The sequence below is a fragment of the Drosophila santomea genome, chromosome 3L (genome assembly GCF_016746245.2).
Source record: "Drosophila santomea strain STO CAGO 1482 chromosome 3L, Prin_Dsan_1.1, whole genome shotgun sequence".
In the NCBI taxonomy this organism is placed as follows: domain Eukaryota; kingdom Metazoa; phylum Arthropoda; class Insecta; order Diptera; family Drosophilidae; genus Drosophila; species Drosophila santomea.
In genome coordinates this window covers 8,514,348-8,542,269 of record NC_053018.2, presented here as the reverse complement: position 1 = coordinate 8,542,269, position 27,922 = coordinate 8,514,348, and the positions used below count along the sequence as shown (strand labels likewise).

At 40.3% G+C, this 27,922-nt stretch overlaps 1 protein-coding gene across 2 annotated transcripts; it reads left to right on the top strand.

Annotated features, from left to right (window-relative positions):
• Positions 1 to 257: 257 nt before the first annotated feature.
• On the top strand, positions 258 to 27,870 carry LOC120450631. 2 transcript variants are annotated; one of them, XM_039633780.2, is made up of 7 exons: positions 258 to 1,076; positions 5,741 to 7,263; positions 23,492 to 23,610; positions 23,680 to 23,817; positions 24,127 to 24,739; positions 24,802 to 25,760; positions 25,822 to 27,870. In XM_039633780.2, exons 2-7 carry the CDS (start codon positions 6,081 to 6,083, stop codon positions 26,086 to 26,088), a joined length of 3,279 nt encoding a protein of 1,092 aa, XP_039489714.1. In that variant the 5' UTR covers positions 258 to 1,076; positions 5,741 to 6,080; the 3' UTR covers positions 26,089 to 27,870. The 2 variants fall into 2 exon arrangements, with proteins under 2 accessions (XP_039489714.1, XP_039489715.1); XM_039633781.2 differs by lacking the exon at positions 25,822 to 27,870 and having other exon boundaries at positions 24,802 to 24,941; positions 25,183 to 25,445.
• The last annotated feature ends 52 nt before the right edge of the window (positions 27,871 to 27,922 follow it).

The window sequence follows — 27,922 nt, the reverse complement described above, 5'->3', positions numbered from 1 at the left end:
CCCTATAGTTTTCCGCCGCCCCCGCTGGCCCATCATTTTTGTTGGCGTCGCCTGTTTTGACAGTTGACGGTTTGCCGGCAAAAATGACAAAAAAAAAAAGAAGCTAAATTGCCAGAGAGAAGTGCTGCCCAAAGAGCGCAGACATCGATGACGCAACAGCGACGTAAGAGAGTCGGGGCGCCAAAGAGAAACGCAGTTGTGTGCTCCAAGCAAGCGACTGGCTTTTCACAGCAGTCATTCGCTGTTGAACAGCGGCCGTGGCAAGTTCAGACAGCAGGGAGAGTGTCGACACAAAACAACCAGGCCGTAATACAAATACAAACAGCAAAATAATAAAAAATTATACACGAAAAAAAAGTATGAATAATAAAAAAGGCAAATAAAAAGCAACAAAGTGGAGCGCAACCCATAAGCAAATCATCGCCGAGCCACTCGAACACGTTGCCGCCGTTGCTGCTGCTCTCGCTGTCTCTTTCGCCCAGTGCGTTCGCAGTGCTCTCTCTCTCTCTGTCGCGTCGCGTAACGTAAGCGTATTACAAAACAAACGCCAACGTAATCAAAGAAATAAATAAAATCAAATCAAATAAAATAAAGGCGCCCGCTCGCTCGCTCGCGTGTTTTCCCAGTGTGAATAAATGAAATAAATAAATTAGTCACAAAATATAGAAAAAGGGGCTCCAAGTGCAGCCCCCCCAAATTGCCGCACACCCTTTCAGCGAAAGAAAAAAAAATTAACCCGTGTGTGCGGCGGGGTTACGTAAAGCCGACGGACAAGCGCCGTTCCAAGTTCTTACAAAACAAAACGAAACAAAAAAAAAAAAATAAATAAATATCAAACACATAACACGAGTGAATAGTTCGATTATTTCACACGCGTGTGGCTATAAATTTTTAGCAAACAAAAATATATACAACAACAAGAAATTTTAAATAAATTGCAAGAGGGATTATATCGTGCTTGTGTGCGAGTGCGTGTGTGTGTGTGTGGTTCTTGAGCAACAGTACGCGCCGCACCCCCCGCGAAAAACCGCCCCTTTTTTGGGGAAAAACAAGGAGGCGCGGTTCAACAGCGACAGGTAATTCCATTTCTGCGCTCTCTTTGCCTCTCTTTTCGCCTCTCTTCGTGTGTGTTACGACATCTAACCACATGCTATGTCTCTGTGTGCGTGTGTGTGTGTGCATGTGCAAGTGTGTGTGTTCAATGTGAATGAACGCTCGACAAAGTTGCGTTTTCAAAGATTGGCACATTCAAGTCTCTCTCTTAGGTTTTCGCTCTTTGTCGTGGAAAAACAGTTTTTCCTTCGCTATCTGCAATGATTGTGAAAACAAAAAGTGCAACTGCACGCGGGGTGTGTAGCGGGGGGTAAACTGAGGGGCGGCTCTTACGTGTTGCCATATTTTTAAAGGCATTACTAAGCGTTTTTTCTGCGCTGTTTTGTTGACGTTCTGTGGCCAATTGAATTCGGTCTGCACTTGATAATCATTTATATTTAATGTGTGATAAAACTTTCGCGGAAAATACATCTTAACGATTTTGCGATAAATTAGCTCAGATAAGCGAAAAACAAATGGTGTGGTTTTTATTCATTTTCCATTTCTTTGCAAGACCGATTTGGAAAGTTAAGAAAGTAATATGCAGTGAGAAAATAAATAATTGAACCACATTAACAACAATTAGGATGTATAACATTTATATACAAAATAAAGTAACTTAAAAAACTAAAAATATATATATTTTATAGACAAAATAAAGTAGATTAAATAAACTAAATAAATAATTATTAATTAAATTGCCTTATATACCAAAATAGCTTTTGGTTTTAGTTGCTTAACAAAATTTGAAGCATGAAAAACTGTAGTATATTTTCCTCGAATCAGTCGCTTTGTCATCGCTTTCGTAATTCACTGCTTAACAGTTTGCAATCCCCGATAATCTACTAAAGATTCGCCAATTTGTCGGGGTCACCACCCAATATTCGTCAGCTTCCAAAGCGAGAAACTGGGCTCCTGCCCTCTCCCTCTCGCCCGCATATGCCCCTCTCACTCGGTTGACGTTTAGCGTTACGACACGCAACGTACTACGAGTATTATGCGACGTTTGCTGCCAATGAACAAGCCAACAACAACACAGTTCGCCCACTTGGCCCAAAACGAAAAAAGCCAAAAGGTGCAATGGGGTTGGGGGAAATGGTGAAAAAAATATGGTTAACTCGAAATGGAGGAAAAACCTATTTGCATACGTCATCGGGGCAAAAAGGTTCGTCATGAGTCAGAGTCGAATATCGAGGAAGCCAGACTCCAAGCAGCTGGATCGCAGTTATATAAACAAAATCAAACCCCACACCGAACTTATGTAAGCCCCAAAGGGACTGGGCCAATTAGTCAGCGAATGAGTGGGTTCTTGTGTAATCGGTGTGAAATCAAAACTGAAAACTACAAACTAAATATTACAAACTGAAAATTAAAAACTAAAAATTAAAAACTGAAAACTACAACTCACTACAAACTCACAAACTACTTTGTAGAAATTTTGGTTGCTAATTGGCTTGCCTCAATAAATTCTTCAGCCCAGTTTCTTTTGCAGTTATTTTGAGCTATTTATATGAGCGTTTATCGCCGTCGTCCGTCCGTCCAAATACAATGTCATAAAACGATGTGAGCCAAGCTAAAAAACGGCCTAACAAATGGGAAACCAATAAAACAAATATCAAAGAAGAAATCAAAATGTACCAGAGCGAATAAACGCCAGCATTAAGGCAATGAAAATATATGTGATTTCATAACTGCGAGCATGATTTCATAATTACGGTGAAAATTACTCGAGGAGCATAATCAATTTATAGCGCAATTGGTTATGCAATTTATGGGCTTGCGTGGTGATTAAAGAACTCTATCAGAATTTCTAGAGGATTTTAGAAAAGTCTTGAACAACTTTGTTGGCATTTCCATACCTGAGCTTTGGCTCATCATGTATTTGGGTAAATGTACAGAAAGTTGAATCACTTGCTGACTCACTTTCATGAGATAGTAATGTCACAGTTGATTCAGAACAACTGTCGTTTTCAATCAGTATTTTACAACCAGGTAAATAGCAATTATTTCAACTATCGCTCAATGAGTTTTATCACATTCAGTGCTGTAAGTTCCTTTATCGACTTCAATCAGCGTTCGCCTACAATCACTTATCGGACTTAAGGCAAACAATGTCTGCATTCAGTTGACTTAGAATAGCGACAAAGGCCGTTGTAAGTGTAGCTATATACACATATTATATGTCAACGCTGCCATTTTGTCTGACTGACGACACGGACAACGGGCAACGGTGATAGGAAAGGCAGTTTTGTATCTATCAGTTGTTTTGTATCTACACGATTGACATTGCATAATACTGTGAAAAATAAAACAATCTACGAGCGATTGCCCTGAGGGCGTGTTTTCAGGTAGCCGGGATCCACATATTTGCAGTTCGCTTAGGAACATTTATCGGATACGGATTGTGCAATACGAGTTTACGTACACGGAACGGCAGCAACAACGATTGCAGCGGAATGCACGTGCAGTTATATGAGGCGTATACATAATTTTTACTTACGCAAAAGCCGAGCGGCAGGCAACAGGAACAATTAGAATCGAGTGCCTAACCTGATGGCTTGTTTACCAACTTTTCCCCTGGCCCAATACACGTTTACAATGCCTCACAATGCCAGCTGATATAAAAGCTGGAGGGAGCTCCCTATCTCAATCTCGTTCGTAACCTTTCTATTTTATATACTGCTTATATGGTTTCCATTTCGAGGCGAAGATTGCGCTGTTCAGCTTAAAATGATCACAAAGTGGGTTGTCTCGAGTGTTGCTTTCGAAAGGGAAATTTCTGGTAGGTTCATTCTTGAATTCTAAGTGCAAAATACAGGGAACTTTTCTGTAAGTGTGGCACTTAAAGGCACGAAGTGATCAATGCTGACTGAAAAATAAAGAAGATATAATTACGATTAATTGATATACCTCATTATCCCACTCTAACATCTTCACAATTAGAACCGCTTTTTTTTTCTACGAGTATTACATATAACCTATAACCTCTAACCAAGAAAAATAAGCCAAAATAATACCCATTTCTTATGTAACGTGCAGCCGAAATTCTATTCCGAATATAACATGCGTGTTTCATTTTCATTATATTTTTTGGGTCGCCGACTCGACTCGATCAGAAAGTCTCATGTAGATCGTATATCTGCGGGCATATAAACACACCCTTGATAAATTCATTTTCTTGGCTAACTACCAACTTATAAGATATTTCAGCATTACTTAACAACGAGATTTATGCAAAAGCAGAAATCGCCTGATATAAAAATGATTTTGCGCGTGTTTCTGTCTGCGTTTTCATATCGCTGCCAATGAAGAAAAACTACAAAATTTCATTTGCACGCAGCTTTGTAGTTTCATTTTATTTTGGCACACTTTTGATTGCCTTTGCAAATGTAAACAAATTATAAGCCCACCAAAAAAAAAAGAAATTAAAGCAAAGAAAATAAGTAGCAAAAGAAGGAATTGCGATCTTGATGCCGGGCGGACGACAAACCAAAAAATTGTTTACATAACAAAACCAGAATGCGAAGGCAAATCGAAATTTGCAGGTGTGAGTGTGAGTGTGCGTTGTATCTGTATCTGTATCTGTATCCGTGTGTTATGCCGGCATTGTTTATCTTAAAGATACAATACGAACGACGTCAAAAGCAAAACGTGCGCACAATCAAAAATAAAATAAAACCGAAACAAGCCAAAAACCACAGAAAAACAAAAACAGATTCTCTTTAATGAGCTGCTCTCTCGGGAATTTCGTATCTCACAAATACAGTTACACACAGCGTACGGTTCTCGAAAGAGCGAGAACGTAAAAGAGAACGCCTAAGAGCAGGTACACGTGCGCAAGTATGGGTATAAAACGTATCTGTGTGCCGATGATTTTGATTTCGTTACTTCAGCCAGCGTCCGCGTCAGTTCGCTCTATGTGATTCAGTGTTAATTTTCATAATATTATGTAATAGCATGTACCGCCGCCTGGCTGCCATTCTATTCAATGCCCTACCTTAACGGCAATTAGAACATATAGTAATTCACTAGCCGCGATTCAATGGATTTCGTTTGGCTTTCTACGGCTTCCAGGCTTCCACTTCCAGGCGGCACTTGCGAAAGTTCATTGAACCGCACACTTTTGCACTTTATATAAGAACTGTGCCTTCATAATTAGCTGTGTGCTAAGGTGCCGAACGTCACGTCATCGTTTTTTTTGGGGCCTGGTGATTTGGGGGCAAGAAATGCATTTCGAGTGCGTGATATCTCTGGCGTTCTCCAGTGGTTAAGTAATAGATACAGTAGTTCTTCTTCCTCTTCTTCCTGGGCCACCCAGTAATCAAAGAGCGCGCGAGAGCGGGTTCTCTCTTTGATTTAACTGTGTGTGTGTGTGTGTGTGTGTGTGTGGGCTGGGAATTATAAAACAGAATCAAAAGCTGCCTCTGAGAATCAGTCATTTCATTTCTTTGGCTATTTATTCTTTTTTCCTTTTTTTTCGAGCGTTACGTAAAACGCCTATCTTCTTCTTGTTCCGCTTACTTCACATTCTCTCTTTATCTCTCTCACATGCATACATATATATGCACATACACGTACATTTCTCCCGGAATCGAAATCAAAATCCAACTCATATTCTCTTTGTTCTCTGTGTGTTTTTTTTTTTCAGATGCCTTGCTGCTGCTGCTTCAACTGCTGCTGTTGTCCAAACTTCTTCTTCAGTTCAACTAAAACAGCCAAAAGCAGAGCACGCAAAAGATTAATTGATGGCAAATGAAGTGGTGAAATATATAAATTAAATTCAATTAATTCAATAAATCAAGAAGTGAACAAAGGTGTAGTGCAGTGTCGTGATGAGGGGTATAGATATTGTATCTGCCAGATAGATTAACCCAACTGTTGCATACGTGACTGCAGGCAGCTACGAAAATAAATACAAAAATCATATAAAACAAATCGCGCATTATACGAACGGTTCGGATATCGGCCATCTATATAGCCATCTAGTGATGCCTCTGTCGCAGGGCTATTGCCTGAAGCCCTCGCTGCGGGCGATGAAGGTGCTCCGGCAGCAGGAGCAGCAGGATCAGGCTCGCCACATGCCACCCAGCAGCCATCCGCTACAGTGTTACCTGCCCCACAACGACAGCCAGAACTCGCTGCACTATCTGCTCGCCGAATCCTTCGCCAAGGTGGGCAGTCTACCAGAAGCCTTCGATGTCTACGAGTTGATAGCCAGCCGCCAGTTCGATGGCCATGTGCCGCTCGACAAACTCAATACGCTGGCCAGTGCGCTGACCACGCACATTCGCCAAATGGGTGGCATTGCCACGCCCACACCCACGCCAACGCCCACACCGACGTCTGCGGGCGTGAAGAGTCCCAGAATATCGGATCGAGTGGACATGATGCCCTGGTTGCGATACCATCATCAGGGCAAACAGCAACAGGCGGAGCAAGGAGAATTCCTGCGAGGAGTGGGTGAATCTATGGATGAAACGAGTGGCGGTCCTCTGGATTTGCACTCACCCACGCGAGAACTACGCGTGCCGAGTCCGCTGCAGGACTTGGAGGACTTCGATCCGCTGATGTGTCCGCTGTGCGGCGACATACTGCGCTGTCCGGTGACCACCAATTGTGGCCACACCTTTTGCCGGCAATGCTGCGAGACGATCACGCAGTGCAACATCTGCCAGGTGCGTTTCCCCCGCATCCAGGCATCCTCGCCAGGACCGCCAGTCTGCGCTCTAACCACCACCACGGCGAGTGGTGCGGCAACCAGAGCCCTCTTCACAGCACCCACCTCCAATCACAATGCGAACCTCAGTCTGATCAGCTTTCCCGTGGGCTATGGCGTTCAGCTGGCGTCCAGCGTCCATCGCCTGGCCGCACCACCCATGACAGTGACCACCACCACGGTGGCATCCACAACGGCCACGGCCACCACCACCATGGCATCCACATCGGCGGCGGCAGCCTTGGGCCTGAGTGCGTATCCCGCGGCACATGGAGGAGGAGGCAGTGGCTCGACGGCCATGAAGTTCATGCCGGACGTGCTGGTGCGCAGGCTGGTGGAGAAGTGGTGGGGTCCCGATCTGCAGGCCAAGAAGATCAGCGAGAAGGCCAGCAGCTGCATGCACCTCAATCTGCTCGACGACGCGCTCAAGTTCTGCAATGCCAGCTTGGAAAAAGGTGAGTTGCAATATCAAATACTTGCGTATATTGGGTGGAATTAAGCAATTTGTTAAGTTAAGTAGTTAAGTAGTGTATTTTGCACTATTGCACTATTGAATTAAACATTTTGTTAAGTTAAGTAGTTAAGTAGTGCATTTTTTTGCACTATTGCCTTGAAATTTCTCTCTGTGCAGCAGCAATCCTTTTGCGCTGCGACTGCAATGAGGGGGAAATTGAAAAATCAATAAAGGGCAGGACCGAAAATGGCAAGGCTCAATAGACTCCATTTGCTGACGTCAGGCGAATGGCATGAACCCAGTCCATTCATTGGTGGCGCAACAAGTATCGCACAGGAGAAACGCCCACGCACTAAATCCTGTGGGCCCATGCGGCGTATGCGTATTTTCAGCCATTACATTCGAGGAACTTTGCTCCCGCAAATGTCAACTTGTTACTCTAATTGTGTGTGCTCAGCGCGACAAATGGCACTGACAGGCAGGCAGGCAGGCAGGCCAAGGACCCAATTATCAAATATTTATCGAGCAAATTCAAAGTAAATAATTGCTGACAGAAGGCAGTTGGGAGCAGCAGAAAATGTATCTTACGGATACGCGAACTGTGGCACGCGCTGCCAGCTCAACTCTTTACGCACTCGAAATGATATTTTTGAGAAATCACAGCGCTTTTTTTGTGCTTTTTTGCTTTTATAATGAATTATTAAGACGCTGAGTCAGTCACTTGAGCTCAAGAGGATTTTCCCCTTCACTTCACGTAGAGGGAATACACGAGAGAAATTTTGAAATTAAGAACAGCTAATTAATCACCTCCATTTTCCCAGCGACAATTTTTGTTGTTGCACCGCGCGCTGTCTTTTAAACGAAAATAGTTTTTCTATTTTTTAAAGAGGGAAAAAGAAAAATCAAAACGATTTACGCACTTAGAAATCCATCAAACAAAATGCTTAAAGTTGAACCAAAATGAACAAAAGGCAGAAGGCAGCAGGCAGCAGACGAGAAACACTTGACTCGTCAAGAGTTTTTCTTGGGCGCAAAACAATGGCAATGATGGACAGAATTAGGTGGAAGTGGGGTGAAAACAAATGGAAAAAATAACAAAATAACCAAAATTAACCAGATCTGAGTTCGATCTTTTTGTTGGCTGGCAATTAATAATTTTCGACAATTCTTTGAATGACTGCAAGGACTAACAAACTGTGTATTTTACTTCCATGAATTTCTGCTTATTTTCTGATTTGCTGCACAAAAATAGAGTTCATCGATTCGTGATCATTATATTTGTTTTATCAGCGCTTCCATTTAATCGACTTGGTCACCATAATTGCACCTATTTTGTGTTTACCAATCAATGTTTGCGTTTCGTTCGTTGATTTTCCACTTTTATATATATCTCTGTTTATCCCTGGAAAACAAAATTAGACGGCGACTCGAGTTTATGCTTTTGCCGCCCATCGAAAAATTCTCTCTCTCTCTGGGAGTGAAAGCACCCCCATTTCGCTTTCACCGGGATATAAAATAATAATGCATCAGCGTGTCTGTCTTTGCTGCGGGTATTAAGTTGGCTTTCTGTGGCCACGTGGGCGTTGGACACAAGGTGGACACCTAAAGTGCGGTGTTACTTTCATAATTGTCATTATCAAGGTGTTTGACTTGCTGACAAAGTACAGCGTGTTTTCGTGATTAGCCAAATTGTGTGCTGACGCATCCATCCATCGTACGACTGTGTTTACCCAAGGCATTATAATCGAGAGTGGAGCGCCTTATGTGGGATCTATGTGTCGGATTGAAATAGCAGCAACGTAAACAACGTGGAATATTTCTTGGTCGGCCTATTTATAAGAAAGCCATGTATTTGTTCTATTTCATTTGATGTTGTGTCTCTTTTGTTATTGCTTCTCTTTTTTTTTTCGGACGGCGTAATCAGTTATTGACACTTGCTGATAAAAATGAGGGGAAAAAATCCGAAATTATTTTTTTTGGGACAACAAAATTCTTTAAGTAAACGTTTTTGATAAGCCAAATGCCAAGTCATGGCTATAAAGGGAAATTCAAACGAATATACAAATCGATACCAATTAGGTTGGCAAATAAAGCGTTTCAGCAGGGATTCCGAGTTACAAACACATCGCACATACGCCGTGTGGGCCAAAGCCAAGTGCCCCACTTGACAATGAAGATGTCAGGACACACACTGTCAGCACTCTAGTATCAAGCACACACAAAGACACACCCCATCCTCTGGCAGGATTTTAATGTCCTGCTGAAATGAGCTTGAGTCCTGGGGGCAGACATGCACAATTTAATTTACATACATATACGTATGGCTTTTTTTTTACGACCCGAGGCTGTTAAATGTAGTCGTTCACCTCATCAGGAGTTTCCGTTTTTTTCGCCAAGTACACAGAAAATAATTAACAAAAAAGTATTACGAAGCTGGCTGAGTGGAAAGAGTTGTTAAATGAGCCGCTAGGACTTGGCCTGAATACATATTTGGTTAGAAGGGGGAAAAAAAAAACAGGAAAAAGGTTGGAGTTCCATTAGAAATATTGCATTGGAAATGCCTTCGTGTCATGCAAGGCTTTATGCCTCTGACTGGTCCTAATTTAATACATTAATACACGTATATGTTTGTGCATTAAAAGTATATGGCTTACATTAAATATGCCGGATCGTATAATTATATGGCGTGTTTTTCGTACTGACCACTTGGCTGCATTTAATGTTCCCTTTTTGAGTTGGAGTTCGTTGTTGGATTGAAAGAATTTTAGCACGAAGCATGCAATTAATTTGGTTATTTCTACCCGACACGTGGCATTTCCAGCCTTGTTCTGCCACCGATTTCCATTTAGTTTTATGGCCGTCTGAATTTTCTTTCGGCCTCAAATCATTTCTTTATGGGTTCGTAGAACTTGAATTTGGACCAACGACTTCTGGGCGAAATTATTTCAGTTTATGCGGATTATTAAGTCTTAATTTCTTGGTAATTAGCGGAAGGAGCTCACTAAAGGCAGAATTTGTTAGCCCAGCAATTCTGTGGAATGCGATCTAGTCTGGGAGCTCAGTTGGTGTGCCACATTTGTGATTGCTGTGAAGAACTGATAATTGTATGTAAAACGTGCTGGGAGCTTAGAAGATATTATGTTATTTGTAGGTTTTCTTGTTAGATAAAAAAGCTTGAAAAATATTACTGACATAACTGTGTAAATAGTTGTTCATTAACTATGAATTAAACGGAAAACGTTTTATAACTATAATATGTAACTCAGACGCAATCGTATTAAACAAAAAGTAAAAGCCTTTTTATCTGCGTGTTTCATTATATCAGCACTGATTTGACAGACTTTTTTTTTAAACGGAGCTAGTTATCAGCATGAAAAAAATATCATTGTTGTTTTGATGATAAGAATGGCACTTTTTCCCATTTCCATCAAGGGCGTGACCCTGAACTCCAGCACACTTTCCTCGGCTCGAGACAATCGCACTAGAAGCAAAGTGAAATTGTGTGAATAATATATCCATTCATGTGATTAATACGTGACGCTTATCGCAACTGCGCTGCCAGCTCACTCAATACACCTGATAAAGCCAGCACATTAATACTATATATTCAGGTATTAGGTACAGATATTCATATACACTCGATTTGTGGTTATTGTTTGAAGAGCACCTTGATCTTGTTAGCATTGCTTTCCCACTGAGGTTGAGTACTCGTGCCATAAAACATTTGCCTGCCTTCATTGTCGTCATTCTCGTATGTATTTTTAAAAATAAAAATCCAAAGCCTCTGCACTTCCCTCGCAATTCTCCGTTTTGCAATTATTCAGAGTGACTGCACTCATTAACATTTGTTTCTAGCCATTTCATTTTTGACTGTGCTTTTGATTTTGGCCCTGCCTTCTTTTTTTCTCCTGGTAGCTAACATTTTTTAATTAGCCAAACAAGAGCTGGAAACAGTGCGCCCGATTCTTTGTGTGCAGTGAGAGAAATCAGAGCATAGTCTACGAAGCTCATCAGATCGTTAATGCCACGCAATGAGTTGATTCTATAATGCAAGTTTCTTATAATGCAAGTTAAAAGTGTTCATTGTATTATAAACTTTTCTTTTGATTTATTTTTTGACTTTCACTTGAAAATATTTCTGTTTGTGTAGTCAAAAGTGCAGGCAGCCAAAAATTTATTGCGCATTTTGAGGTCGTTGAGTTCTTTCCGTGAAAGTGAACAAAGAGCCACAAGGAATGGCAAGGGGGGGTGGGCCAGAAAGGGGGGGCGGTGAGTTTAACGACCACAAAATTCAACTGGCCTTGAGAAAGCCAGTTGCCAATGGTCGTCACACATACAGATACAGATACAGTTACGGCTACAGATGTAGATTTGCCTTAGAATGTAGTCGTGCACAAAGATTGTGTTAATTTCTATCGCAGATTTGTGCTTTCCTTTTGCCACATTATTGAGTATGTGCGATTTGATTTATTTCTTTCTGCGTGTGCTTTCTCCACCCCCGCCCCACTATGTATTTGTATTTCACAGACGCCATGCGTTGCATAGCCGGCATTCCCCGTGCTCACGTATCTGATAGATACTTTTTGGCATGCCCATTGCTTCAAATACCCCATACCCCCTAACCTCGTCCCTTCGACGACAAGTCTGGCGCACATTTCTTAAATGCCATCGCACATTTCACTAGCTAGTGCTGGGTAAAAAAAAAAACAAAACTAGAATCAAGAAAACACAAAAACAAAAAAAAAACAAGAATTTACAAGACTTTCAAATGAGAATTCTAACCCGAAAGGAATTGTTTGCGCTTTCGCCTCAAATATTCATTTGCTTTGGGCCTGAAAATGTTCGGGTCGAGTAAATGCAAACTTTTCCCATTTCAAGTTAAGTTTTCGGTATTTACTTCTGGAATTCAGTTCACCCATGGGAGCGGAGTGGGTGGTGTTGGCCTTGTGGCTTCAACGTGGGTTCTCTTTGAAGTCTAAACCAGTTTTTAGGTGTGGGCGAGGTTAACGTAGTGAGATATTTGTATCGGTGATTGTGCGGTTAACAAACTGGAGAAAATCTCTTATAGAGTATGTCAGTTAACTCATTATTTTCAGATTGTGTATTAATCAGAACATTCGAAATATTGGTCCAAATATGGAATGGCATACCTCGTTGAGTTCGTAATTAAATTTCCAATCGAACTGTGTTTTCAAAAAAAATATATATTGTTTTCACATTTTTTGCAATTTTTGATGATGTTACCCCTTACAAAAAATGCGAAAATTTGACCAAAAATTATTTTAACAAAGTTGGTTAAAAAGTGATTTGGTTGGTTAGTATTGGTAATTAGGAGTAAAAAAATGTTATTATTTTAGCTTTCTGACCAATTTTAGCCCAGTTATACCGAAAAAACATTGAAATTTTGATGAAAATTGTTTTTCTGTTTTTTGCGATTATAAATTTCAGTATTTTGATCAGAACATTCGAAATATTGGTCCGAATATGGAATGTCATACCTCGTTGAGCTCGTAATTAAATTTCCAATCAAACTGTGTTTTCAAAAAAAATTCAATTTTTTAAAATTTTGTTTGCAATTTTTGATGATGATTTTTGAATTTTTTTGAGTACATAGTAAATGTATCTCTTTAAGTAAAAGGTCACCTCATTTCGACCAAATATTATTTTAATTCCGTCACTTACGATCAAATATTATTTTAATTCCAAAACTTGCGATGACTGAATGACATAATATTATATTAACAACGTGAACATATTTGCAGCTATTTAGTTTATTACGAAACGCTGACATGCACATCCATTGCCATGACACTTGACACTTGGGCAGGCATTCTGTTTGGAATAACGAAAAATATTCTCTTTTATAACCGCATGTCACTTACGGCATTGAATAACTTTATCAATTATTCACTGTTTCATAATAATGCTACACCATTTAAAGCGCAACAATGTAAGGAAAATATAAGTGCAAGCAAGGCTTTTCCCCTGCTCACATTTTCCCAGCTGCGCACCCACAAATTCTGTCAAAACAAGCCGAATGATGTAATAATCAGCTCACAAGCTCGGCTAGCAAGGAAAACTAACATTGAGACATTTTCCTAATTGAGATATGCGCCCTCTCACTTCGCCAGCCAAAAGATAAAACCCATAACGAAGAAAAAACTTATGCAAAAAACTAGGTAATAGCAGAAATATACAAAAAATGTGTTGCTCCTGTCGTTCGTTTCGTTTGTTTCGTTTGCTTCTTGCCGTCGTAATTGCATAATGAGGCCAACTGCAATTGCGACAAAACAGAAAATTACAAAAAAAAAAAGTGCAAGCATGAGTCATAAAAAACAAAGCAAAAACGCTGCGGCCAGATTGTCTATTAAGTAATATTCTATTGTAAACTGTGAATTACGATTCGCAAAATTCACTTTCAACATTTGCGAGCGGGCAGCAGCAACAAATCAACTGGCAGATTACTCAATTGACTGCCGCTGCAATTGCAAAAGCTATAGGCTCTATAGCTCTATAGCTCTATCGCTTGATAGCCATATAGCCATATAGTCGTAGCAAAATCAAAAGTAAGTCGCCCGCTCACTTGCATACATATACACAAGCTGTCTAGCGGCTGCCCTCTCTTTCTAATGGCCTGTTGCCGTCTCTTTCGTGGCTGCTCTCTGACTCGTTTGAATTACAGTTATGTCATAGAACGTAGGCAAAGTTGTTGCTGCTGTTGCTGTTATTGTCGCTCGTGTTGCACTTTATCGCATTGCCCAACAACAACAACAACAACAACAACAACAATAGCAACCCACAATCAGCAATCAGCAAACTGTGCAAAACTGCAAAACTGCTAGCAATAATTTGTTAGACTATTGAGTAATAGACACGGGCGCCCAGAGATCGAGATCGACATCATTCCACTTCATTTCACTGCACTTCACTTCATTCTCCACTCCACAACTGTAAACTGTTGCCCCAAGCTGCAAATACACGGGGTATTGCCACAACCATTGCGGCCCTCACACCCTTAACCTTTTTATCCTAATCAATCTATTGAAAATTACATCAGGCTGACATTTTCATTTTCATTTTCCGCTCGGCGAATAAAGTCCACAAAACAATTTCCATGGGGCGTGACTGCGCCAAAAGACAATTCAAAGTACACAGAGATTTTCCAAGATTATTCAAGACAATTAGAAAACTTTGAATGATAAATATTAACAACAAATATCATTTATTACCTATTTAAATATTATCTTAGCAGAAACTGGTGTTGAAAATACCAGTTCAAGTAAATTAGATAGAATTTACCATAAGAATTAAGTGACAACATATTTATATATACATTTAAAAAAATAAAGAATGGTTTTATTTTATATGGGGAAACCAACAAGCAAATGACATTCAACAAATTTGACCTTAGTGCCTAACATATCACGTAACTAGCTATATAAAACAACGATTTCAAATCCGGTTTGATTGCTATTAAAGCATTTTTAAGGTGCGATTTTTACAGCCCCTTTTAACTAAAGATAATCCAAGCAAAATGCATTTTTTCCCAGTGCCATTATGCAACAATTACTGGCCAACAGTGCCAACGAGTTAAGGGGAGTGTTGCCTAATTGAGGGAACGAAGACAGAATGGAATTATAAAAGCAAAGTTCACGGCGATGACATAATTGTTTTGGATTTGATTAGCCCGCAAAAGGGATTTCAATTAGGTTTTTAAGCAGCGCAAGCTGTTAACACTAAATGATAAATCGCAAACTTTTCCACTTTGGCAACATGGTATTAGCATTCAATTTGGTTATTTGGGTCAGACTGTCAGGAGCACTTGTAACTTTTTTTTTTTGCACTAACAACCATGACTGAAACTAAAATGTTTTTGCACCCAACCATTTTTTTGCTTCTTCGTTCTTGGTGAGTAAAAGTTTTCGCCCGAAAAAGTGATGAAAAAAGCTAGCGAAACTTTTTGCATTATCCCATTCTTTGTGTTAAAATGCGTTTTTCCAGGTGCTAGTGGCTACTGAAAATGAATCATCAAAGAAAATGCTATGATGTATCAGTGGTAATATAATTTCATTGGTTGCTTTTAATTTATGGCAGAATTTACCTTATTTTAACAAAACTTTTAGGTAACAGTTAACTAGCTTTGTTTATCAAGTAACTAGTAATTTTCTGGGGAATTTAGTTTGATTATATATATTTAATGAACCATTTAAGATCATTTCAAGCCAATTGAAATATTTATGTTTAAAAATTGAGTAGAATCCATATATGTTTTAAAAACTCTGTTGATTGCTACTGATTGCCCAGAATAACCCAGTTGCCCACAAACAACTTTCAAAAACCTCCCATTGTAACAGTTGCCACACAGCGTTGATTATTTAATCGCCGATAGGAGCGAAGAAAAAAAAAATTATTACAAAATTGCAAACTCCTCAGTTGCGGCAAGCAGAAAAACCAAAAAAAAAAACTACATCAGACGAAAAAAAAAATTTAAAAGCGAGACGAAAATTTGAGAGCATTTACAAATCACGATTTAATTTCCACGCGGCAACAACAAGTCGAAAACCGTTGAAATTGGCAACAAACAAATGAGCAACAATGGGTTTTCAGTCGGTTGGGGGCGGCGTGGTTAGAGGGGCGGGGCAGGGGGACAGCGGAACAGCGGGGTTCAGCAGACTAAGCGTGAAAAAGACAAAAGACCAAGGCGACCACGACAAACATGAGAAAACGGGGGAAACTGAGGCAAATCTTGGGCCTGCAGCTCAACGTAACCAACAACAGTTGGCCGCTGGGCCTTACATAACCAAAAAAACCAAAAAAAACAAAAAAAAAACAGAAATAACAAGAAAAAAAGCAGCTCCACTTACCAAACAAACATAATAAAAGTGACGTCGACGTCGGCGTCGCGCATTTGACTTTGACATACTTTTGCGACTTTGCAGATGGTAACCAATGTGGCCCAAAGAGAGCGCGCGAGCTGATGAAAGAGCAGCTGTCAAAGCCTGGTTTTACACTCACATACTCTCTTACTTTCTTACTTTCTCTTTGGCCAGCGCTTGGTGACCTCTTTTGGCCAATGCGAAAAGACCAAAACTGTTGCTTGTTGGCTTTTGCTCGCTCTTTTTCTTTCTCTTGCTCTTTTACTTTGGCGCCGATTGCACAAGTCGCGGCTCACGCAATGTTTTAGCCATGGCCAATACCCGCCCCCCCCTCTCACTCGGCCAACGGCCCACAAAACTTACATGAGTTTACTCATATTTTTGGCAGCTTTGCATAAAAAGCCGGTTACGTTGGCCATACTTTTTTTTGCCAGCTCCGTTCGCTTATCGAACTGCGTTTAGGGGCTGATTGGCGTCTCGAGCGATTACATAAGTGAAAACCAGACCGAAATAGACTTGGGTTAGGGGAGAATATACGAAAATAGATCTGGAGAATGAAAAAAAGAACAGAAAAACTTTGGAATTTATTTGAAAAAGGTTGCTAACAATCAACAAAAAATTCTGGCACCCAAAAGGATTTTAATCAAGAAATTAGTTGAATTTAAAAAGTGAATTGTATTCGGATTTACTTTTAAATTGAAACTGTACATCAAATCAATACATGTTAATAAGGTATTTGTTAAACTGTAAAAATATTCAAATAATTATATTATATAAATATAGATATAGATATACATTTATTTGCTGCATTTTCTAAGAGTGTGCACCCAATTTCGCTCAGTTTATTAACCACCCCAAATGACTTTTAAGTGGATTATAGCCATACGTTGTCGCCATCCCCTTGGCTGTCAGCCACCTCCAAATGTAATGCATTTTGATGGTTTTTGGTTTTCGGTTTCAGCCTATCTGTTTTGGGCCTAGTCGCATTTTTGCTTTTGCTGTTTGGCGTCAGGTGGCCAGGTCAGTTCAGCGTTCAGCCGAGAGTTGAGTTTTTCCCATTACGAACTGCCCTTCTGTCTGGGAAATCAATTAACTGCGCGTCAGAAGCGCGTGTGGCAACGGATGTGGATGTGGATTTGGATGTGGATGTGGATGTGGGTATGGGGACATGGACATGAACGTGTCCGAACATTTATCAAATGACATCTGGCCCAACACAGCGGACATATGGCAGGAAAATGGTGGCAGTTGGACCTTGTAAGTGGGCGGAAAAAAGGGGTGTGGTGATTAGCGGACTGGCACCAAAGTCGTAATACTTGATAAGAACTAGATTTCATAGCTAACATCAAAGTACTATCAACGAACAATTTAACCATTTTATATATGAGTTTCAAATTACCAATTTGTAAGCACTCAAATGAATAAAGTTAAAATGATTTGCTTCTCTGAAAACATCCTTATCATTTAGGGCAAAGTGGAATTAACAACTAACCAAACTTATCTCCCAAAGAATCTATAATTATGGCTTTGAAGTTGTCGGCCTGCCGTCTTGTATTTTATATATATCTTTTGCCTAAGCTGGCTGACTTAGCAAACAAACAACCGAAAAAGAGCGTAATAAAATATATAATAAAATACTTGTGTATATGGGACAATTTCTGTACATCTTACGCCTCACAAATGTGCGACTTCCGCACTTGTTTTTGGTTCCATAACGACCACGTCTTGGTCACCAGTTGACCTTCAGCCCACTCAGCGAGTTGCTGCTCAGTGGAGCGTTTTGAAATCGTTGTTGCCGTTGCGGTTAAACATTTTCAAATATTATTTGAGCGCTTTGTAAAACTCATGAATGCCTTCGCATTACAAGAGAAAACTGCGAAATAACAATATATACATTTTTGCGCTTCACACAGTAGCAAAGGAATGTGTTTTTATTTTGTGTTTTGTCTTGCTCGAATGAAATTTATGTTTGATTTTATTTGCGTGCTTGCGAATTGTTCAAAATTTTTTTCGGTTTTTTTTTTTTTGTTTTGCTCCAATTTGCCTGAAGGTTGCGCTCGGTTGAGCAAAAAAGTAAACGACGGAGAAGTTATATAAGACTTGAAAATGAAGTTCACTTCGCTGAATATCTCCCGCTGATTTACCTTGAATTATTTCGAACGTAAAGTAAAAATGGCGTTTTTTTGTAGCGAACATGAACATTTTGCGTCTCGGATAAAATGGGTTTAAATCACCATTAAATGAAAAGCTACTGCTTGGCTAAGAAACATGTCATATAATATCAAATTTTTAGCTCTCTTGGCCAAGAAACATGTCTTATAATTTCCAATTTGTTGCTCTCCATAAAAAGTGTCATCCTCACCATCAAAACTGGGCACTTTTGGCCTTGGCTCAGTCTGAACTCTGACATTTTATCTCTGCGTACTCATCTTTTTTGCTTGCCTTGGATTTTTTCTGTTGCGTCTTGTTTTCCAGTGCCGAAAATTTATGCGACAACGCATGGCGATATTTCCCAGATGTAAACCGCGCAACAGCAGCCACAAAAATCTTCACAGTCGGTTGAGTTTCACAAAACAGAAAAACCAACAAAATATAACCAGAACAGAGAACAAACTGCAAACAGAATTCCAGCAGTTTTTTTTTTGAGGATTTCCGGGGCTTGACATTTAGCAGACTGAGTTGACAACACCCACATTTAGTTTATAAACATGACCAAACACACGAAAGTTTTAAATTAAGTAACTAACTGTATTTAATGTTAAGCTGCATTTTATTCAATTTACTGCTGTTGAATATAATTGAAAATAACGCATACGCCATGAGTGCCTCATCTCAACGAACTCGAATATGGAGTGCGAAACTTATGTTTTTCAGGAAAATAACACAAGTGGAGGCGAATATGCATATGCACAAGAGCACATTCGAATAATTTACACAACAATTGTCTGTCATATGGCCTCGTAAAGATTAATCACATAAATAAAAATGAAATTTTATAGAATTCTTTACCGAGACTTGCAGTTGCATATTTAACGGCGAATAGCCAAAGGCGAATGCAAAACGTAAAAACAATGCGACTGCCTGCACTTCCTGAAAGTGAATAATTATTATTTTGCCACATATTCTTTGCGAGCATTTCACATTTCCGTCAACAGCAGCAAAAGTGGCCAAGTGAGCGTTCATTCATGAAGACAATTATAAAGGCAAATTAAGCAGGGAAATGGTAGACGCTTCTAGTTGCCATAAATCTGCCTAGAAATGCAAGATTCTCGACAAATTTGCGTTTAACAAGGAAATCGCAAGGCGATTTCTATACTAATTAATTGGTCTAGGTAATTTGAAGGAAATTTTGGCTAGGTGTCGAATAACTTGCATTTTCTAAAGATTATAATTTATAAGCGATAATTTTGCAAATTAATATTTCAATTTTGTGAAATAACACAGAGTGTGCAAGGAAATGTTGGTTAATTAAATATTCGCATTAAGGGAAGGAAATATTTGCGCCTAACTATGGTTATTTCCTTTCATTTGGATTTGAATTATGCACAGCTCTTTTCTCCATTTAACTGCTGACATTTCCCCCGAATTCGCATATTTATTTCGGCTTTACATCGAGCGCTGTAACTTTACGAGGGTCATAAACTTAACTCCGCACAATTAGCTTCATCTGCATAATGGTCATATTTTATGCGCGCGAATCGAGTGTTAGCCATGGGGTTTTTCTGGGTTTTCCCAGTTATCCCCTCCATCATAGACATCAAAAAACGGTCAATTTCCCTGCGGATTTCAGTTTGGATGAGAACTGAGTACTGGGAACTGGCAGCTTGGAACTTGGAACTGTGGGGTATCGCATAAAGTTTGCCATCTTTTCGCCGCTCGTTTATGGCCGCTCGTTTCCCGTCTCACTTGGCGCAGTTTTATGGGCATTCATTTAGTATTTAGGTCAGTTTTTCGCCACCCCTTCGCTCTTTTCCACCCCTCCCTTCTCATTTCTCCAGTTTCCTTTTGCATAATAATCCAGTATGTGTGTTTGTTTGTGTGTGTCTGTGGTGCTTGTGTTTGGCAATCAGAGCTCGGACCATGCGGCGTATACGCAATGTGTTTATTTTTAGCAAATTGTTTAACTGCCTTTAAGCACATCTGAATTGAAAAATTAGCGGGGACATGCATTCTTTGTCGCTACTTTTTTGCTTCTTTGTTGCTACTTTGTTGTTTTGGCATTTAAAAATAAATAAATCAAATGATCGGCGGTTTGAAAATGCCTTTGTCTTTGTCTGCAGATCAGGTTGTCAGTTCGCTCACGTTTTCTTTTAGCGGAAATCAAAATTCTTAGATTTCTGATCTCATTATGCAATCCATGGCAATGCCATGTCTGTCAACCGCCAAGGAAAATTCGCTTCTCTTCTCAATATTCATTGCTGCTGCTTTTTTTTTAATATTTTTTTTCTGATGTGGTGGGAATTTTGCAAGCGATTTTTTTAATGTACGTGACGAAATCTGATTTTGAGTGCACACAAACGCGAAAACGACACACGCTGGCACGAAAAAATATCATAAGAAATATATACAGTGAGAGAAAAGTATGGGATGAAGTATGATAAAGTTATGATTAAGTAATAACTTAATGCCTGATAAAGTTATGATTAAGTAATAACTTAATGCCTTAGTAATGTTTACAAATATTTGGAATATTTTTAGTTTTGTTTTGTTTAGTTTAGTTTTGATATTTTTTATATCTGTGGTTACTGTAATATATTCTCTATATGCTTGTTAGTTCGTATGAGAAATATTATCAGTATTACAATTTAAATTGCTTTCTAATGCATATGTTAAAGTACATAGAGAGAGATGTATTTAGTTATTTTTCACAGTGTAGCCAAAAAAAATATGTAAATTGCACACATATGAGCTTTGTCATATCTGAAGCCAAATGCAATTTATCAACAGTTGGGCTTAAATTGTCTGCAGCGTAACGGAAACTTGGCCCCGCGTGGAAGATGTTCTATCTATCTGAAGGGGCAGGGGGGCGGGGCGGTGGGGGGGCGTTCGTAGAGCGTAAAATTCTCTAATAAGTGCAAATTGGTAGCAGTGACAACAACAACAACAACAAAGCAACAACAACAAACTGGCAGCACAGCAACGTCAGCGAGTCGTCAGCGTTTGGCTTTGCATTTTAATTGAATTTCTGTATATTTCTATACTTTTTTTTTTTTTTTGTTTTTTGCCCACTCGCTGCGGTTGTAAGTAGAAGTATCTGATGGATACGCACACACATAGTCGCAGATCGAACGGGAAGTAGCCGGTCAGCGAGAACGTGGCCGCCTTCAGTGTGATATAATGTGGAAATGAATATAATTAGTATGCATAATACATATAGTTATGGCTCTGGACTCGTCGGCCAAAGCGGGGGGGGGGGGGGGGGGGGGGGGGGGGGGGGGGGGGGGGGGGGGGGGGGGTGGTAAGGTGGGGGGTTGATGGCCCTGGAGATCGAATGATATTATTGCATAATAAACAGGGGAACTACTTTCAAAGTGGGAAAAACATATGGGAAACAGATGGAATTATCGGAAAAGTTGATTTTCTACTTTTTTCAATTAACAGAATATTAGAGATTCCAAGTAATAAATAAATCAATCTCAACATAAAACACAAACAGCAGTAAATAATAAATGTGTTCTAAAGTCCATAAATTCATTACGAAAAACGCTAATAAAATATAAACTATTGATAAACAACCAAAAGCTGTCTTATCTCACGTAGAAAGAAGGGCTCAGAAAACGTTTAAGGCATAATCAGCTAAATTACATTCTACCGTTATCTGACAGGGCCCAGTGAAGTGCCGTTATGTCTTGCCACCTCCACTCACATAACGTTTTAACCGCAAATCCCAATCCCAAATGCGTTATCTAGCAAGCAAACACCATATCACGGGTATTTATTTTCGGAATTTATTCGAACCCCAGCGCAAAAAAAAAACAAAATAAAAATGGGAACAGCGAAGTAAACACAAAATATTGACAAGCCATTTACATAATCAACACGAGTTTGTGATAATCGGAAGTGTTATTCAATTTACTCGTATGCTAAAGTTCTTGATATCTTGATAATCCAAAAGTTTCTAGTTTAAGTTTTCAAATTATTATTTATCAGCAAAATTGCACGATAATCGTTTGTTGCGACAAATATGGCAAAATATTAATGAGTACCAAGCTGGAAAATGGGCGGAGTGAAGGGACCACATGTAATCACATTTTTTTTTAGCAATTTGTGTAACAATTGGAATTACAAAAAAATCGCTTATAGGCCCTCGTAGTTGATATTATATAGACATCGTTGTTATTGTTGTTGTTGTTGCAGCTACTGTCGTTTTGATGTTGCGCCTTTTTATGTTGCGTAATGTTAGGCTACATAATCGCGTTTTCTGCTTAACAGCAGCTGCGCGCGTCTTTTTTAACATAAATATTAAAAACTCTTACGATTTAACAGCGCAAGAGTACACTTGCAAGAGAGAAGCCTAACAGAAGAAGAGAAGGTGAAATGCTCGCTGGTTCTCTTAGCGTGCTGCAATGTTGCTGGCAATGTGTCTGCAACATTGTCTACAAGTGGCCTACGTGACGTAGTGCGGGTGATAAAACTGTGTTGCTCGGGGGGTGGTGCGCGTAGGGTGGTGCAGAGGGGGTGTAGAGGGGTTGGAAAAGGGGTGGGTGGAAAATGCATGACCTAGGCACAGCAATGACTTTCTATTCTAGGTGCTTCGCGCTCTGCTGTTGCTGCTTACCTTGGTTTCGCTTTCACATTGCATTTGCCGATGGTCGAAGTTCGCGTTTTTGGGCCGCACTTTATTAAAAATAAATAAATAAAAGGTCAAACTACTGACATAAAATTGTAAAGAAATGAGTGACGAAATTCCGTGTAACCTAAAATTTAATTTGAGTTTGTTTACCTATTATATTGCTATTATATTAATGTTACAAAAAAGCAAGCTACATTTTAGCAGCTGTCAAATTAAATGTCCAATTGAAACGGACAAACATTTTGAAAAACAAACTGCAGATGGGGAGAATATAATTGAGTATTCGCGCGTGTTGAACATTTGCCCAAACCCACACCTTATAGATGCTGTTTACACGTCCATAACGTTGCATTTATCTATATGTATATATTATTTCAATATTGGCAGACGTAATTGCCTTGGCCGCACGCCGAAATGTTTCAACTTGCCAAGTTTTGGCATTTCATTTGAGTTGAGGAAGATGGCATTCATTGTGGGGGATCTACGTGATTTACAACGCCCATTTGGTCGCAGTAAAAGTGAATTAATATGTTTTACTTTTTCATTGATTTTTTTTGCAGCGCCCGCCAATTTCAAGAGTCTCTGCCTGCGTGCCGAAGTTCTACTAAAATTGAGCCATTATCAAAGTTCTCTAGCGGACATCGAGAATGCACTGAGAACCCGCTGCACTTCGCCCAAGGTGCGTTTGAAATTACTTATGCCAAGTGATGAATGCATATTTATTTATTTACTTTATTGCATTTTCCAGGCTCACTACCTGCGTGCTTTGGCCTTGAGCGGTCTTGGCCGATTGGAGGAGGCTTTGTACAACGGCTTTTTGGCCATTTGCCTTGATAAGAAAACCAATCTCAGCAACTCGGAAATATTTCAACATGATCTCGCCAAGGTAAAATCACAGATGCCATGCCTCCTCTATGGGTTTAATGAATGCTAATGTAGACATATGGTTGTAATAATTATGTTATGTTCTAGTTTGCACAAATTTATTAGTAGCAGCTTAGTCTGCACTATTTTTGTAAATGTCTAGACGCCATTAAAATTGCATATGCTCTTGAAAATTAGAAAATAATATGCTGAATATAATTACAACCATACTAATCGGTAATAGCTATATTCATAACCTTATTACAGAACAATAATTTGTAGTTATTTGTTTAAACATTGAAGATTTAACTGACCAATTCTTCATGCACAGATTCTCCAACGTCTCCTGGCCCAATTGCCGAAGAATCGCAGCTCGCTGAGCAGCGCAACGCCACCAGTTTTCCAGCAGCAGCACCGCAACTTTGCCACCTCGCGAGCACCATATCCGCTACTTTGGGAGCAGGTGAGGCGGCGCAGGAAACAGCAGCACCACCACCCCCATCACCATCATCATCACCACCACCACCATCACCATGTCCACTTGGACGATGTGGAGGATGAGTTCGGGCACTATGATAACTACATAATGGCTGGCGATGACATGGAGGAGGAGGTGGATGTGGAGGTGGACGGCGGGGAGCCGGGATCCCTGCATTTGGATGGCGACTTTCTGTTCCCCAGTCCCCTGGACTTTATGGATCACCATCGCCATGAGCGGCACGTTTTCGAGCAGAAGCAGTTCGATCTGCAGCCACGTCGCCATGCGAACCGGAAGCACTGCAAGCGGAAATGGTCGATGGCCATGGAACCGATGGTCGGTGGCAAGGTGCTCGAGGAGGATGTGGATGTGGAGCGGGCGCAGGCGGCGGGCGAGAGTCAGCGGTGCAGTCGACTGTTTGCTGGGGTATTGGATCGCACGCAGCAGGAACTGCAGCGACTGAAAAGTGAGTTTACTATAAATATACTAGAATATAAAATATATTATAATGCCTAATTTTCCTTACAGAACTGGACAAATCGGCTCCATCGCTGGCGATGAGCTCGGTGGCCGGGCAGCTGATCGATGCCAGCGACTTTGACTGCGTGGTGTGCAGCCGGACTCTGTGGAAGCCGGTGGTGACTCCGTGTGGACACACGTACTGCCTGGTATGCTTGGATCGTTGCATGGATTACAACTCCCCGTGTCCATTGTGCATGTCACCACTTGTGGAGTTCAATGTCAATGCCAGTGCCAGTGCCAGTGCCAGTACCAATGCCAATCAGCATCCGAATCCGAATTCGAATCAGATCCACCTGCATACGGGCTCATCCTCGCCAGTTCCATTTGCGCTGGCCAAGCGGCCGGTGACAAAGTTCCTAGAAGCCGCAATGAAACGATTCATTCCAGACCACTACGAGGCGCGTTTCCGCCAGGAGATCGACCAGGAGCCCTCGGTGCCGGTGTTCATCTGCACGGCCGCCTTTCCGGCAGTGCCATGTCCGCTCTTCGTCTGCGAACCCCGATACCGACTGATGGTGCGGAGGGCCGTTGAGTCCGGCGACAAGACCTTTGGCATTGTGCAGCCGAATGGCGGAAAGTCGCGCTACTATGATGTGGGCACCATACTGGACATTCGGGACTGCGTGCAGCTGGGCGATGGCTGTTCCATACTGAGTACCATTGGCTGCAAGCGATTTAAGATTTTGGCGCGCAACGAAAAGGATGGCTATGAGACGGCCAAGGTGGAGTACATCTGCGACGAGCCCATTGCCGATGAGCAGGTGAAGATACTCGCGGGAATGCAGGGCGTGGTGCTGGCCAAGGCCAGTGGCTGGTTCGACAGCCTGAGCACCGAGCAGAAGCACGAGATCTTGCAGAGCTTCGGCCAGATGCCGCCACTGGAGCCCAACTGGGAGCTGATCAGCGATGGACCGGCGTGGGCGTGGTGGATCATAGCCCTGCTGCCCCTCTCCCAGCAACTAAAGGTGCGTTAAGTGGTTTACATATTCTGTATCACTCTTTTAATGAAAATATCTACCTTATTAGGTGGACATATTGGCCACTACCTCGCTGGAGAAGCGGCTGCGTGCCATCGACAAGACACTGGACTGGCTGCACGACCTGAGCCACCCACAGCAGCCGGCGCACCACCCGATGAACCACCACCAGCAGGCGCCGCAGTCGCCGCAGCAGGCACATCATCTCGATCTCGACTGCGAGGAGCAGGAGGCGGCTTCTTCCGGTGCCGATGAGTGTTGCCTCTTTGCGGAAACCGGAAGTGAGCCGCACACGGACGAGGAGCTGCTCCTCTAAGCCGCAAAATGAGAAAATACATGAAAATAGAGAGAAATTAAAAGTCAGATATCTGCGCGAGGAAACACTCTTTTGTAAATTCTGTGTCTAAGCCATTTCGTTTGTAATCGAACGTTACATGTTAATCCTAGGGGCCAAAACCGAAAGCGAAGCAACCTTAGCAGAACCAAAATTATCACTAGATCAGCAACATAATCCTTAGCTCTAGCCATAACTTTGAGTGTGTAATGTGTACTGTATTGTAAATGTGTGTGTAAAACAACTAGAGAGCAAACCAGAGATATTTGTTTAAAGTCCAAAAACCAAAAAAAGAAATAAGAGAAACCCCCAGAACACCAGTGAAACAATCAAAACATGCTTTTGGCTCAAATACCCATGAATGCTAACTTAATAACCCTAGATCGACTACAAAACCACATTCCACAAATCTTGAAAATACGTTTGCCATAGCAGAAGGAGCAAAAGGAAAGGAAATAAACATGAAATGAAATATACAAAATCTCTAACAAGCAAAACTCATGGTTTCTACAAACAACATACACAAATTTTTGACCATTAAACAATTTTAACGACTTCTAATAAAAAATACCAAGTCAAAGGCCAATAAACGTACACCTAGAAGGAATATAAAACAAACAAGTGGGATAGGAAAAAAGTTCAACTTCTCTTCATTTACTTTGTATAAAGCGGCTGGAACTCTAAGACAATCTGCAATATTTTTTTTGATATACCTAAAACTAACTAAAACTAAATACTATATATACAAAAGTAATTAGACGATAACTGAACTAGTAACTTGTTATGAAGAACGTGATCGCGAGAGCTAATGTGTTAAGCAATTTGAAATTACCTTTCAGTTGATTCTGTCTAATACACTTTCACTCTGAACTCTGACCCTCTCTATAACACCCCTACTCTCTCTTGATTATGCTTAGGCTAACTAAATGATATGCTCACCTATATATACCTATATATAAACAATGCTAAACGCTAAATGCTTATTTCTGTATTCGTATCTGTATCTTCAGCCCGCATTCCTATTGAAGAGATAACTTTGATATATCTTTAAAACATTAGCTAAAACATCTTTGTCTTTGACTTTGATTTCTTCTACTTCTAAGCCGCATACTCATCTTGTTTATTCTTTTTAATCGCTCGAACTCTCCCTATAAAGCAAATCAATTTTAAAAACAAAAATTTGCTTTATCAGTCGGCACACATTTGTCTTTGTAAATATCTTTTAACGGATAATCCATAAATTATATGTACATTTGCTACGCTAGCTATAGAACACGAATTTAATTTTCAGCTTCAACACAAAATGAATAAATCTACATCAATTTTTTGTCAACTAAATATTTATGTAATTTTATACAAAATATACACGTACGTCTAAATTAAATCATCATGTATTTAAGTTTAGACACTAAATACAAACCCAAAATCCCAAAATTTGACATCATTTTTGTGTCTACTTTATATGAAGAAATTATTATATAATTCTATATGAAACAAAAAAATAATTATAATATATCTAAAATTCTTAAGATCAAATCAACAACATATTTTCTCTGTGTTTTTTGTGCTAAATTTTTTTTACTGGTTGTACGGATTATGAGCGGAGTCACCCGGTGCTTCAACTGTCTTAACAGCGGATTAACATTTTATATATCGATGCTAATTGAACTGAACTGTATTCTTTCTTTCTCTCTTGTAATTTGCGGTCATAGCGATCAGACGTGATTTTTGTATATGAAGAAATAAATGAAGTTAAATAGTGTATATATGATTCTTATTTGCGAACCCCATTACAATGATGTCAAAGCAGTGAGGC

What these genes read in the sequence shown, in the direction of transcription:
- LOC120450631 (XM_039633780.2), top strand. Translation starts at nt 6,081, where the DNA reads ATGCCTCTGTCGCAGGGCTATTGCCTGAAGCCCTCGCTGCGGGCGATG. An exon ending in CCCGCTGCACTTCGCCCAAG is followed by an intron (nt 23,611 to 23,679) that starts GTGCGTTTGAAA and finishes TGCATTTTCCAG; the next exon opens with GCTCACTACCTGCGTGCTTT. An exon ending in TTCAACATGATCTCGCCAAG is followed by an intron (nt 23,818 to 24,126) that starts GTAAAATCACAG and finishes CTTCATGCACAG; the next exon opens with ATTCTCCAACGTCTCCTGGC.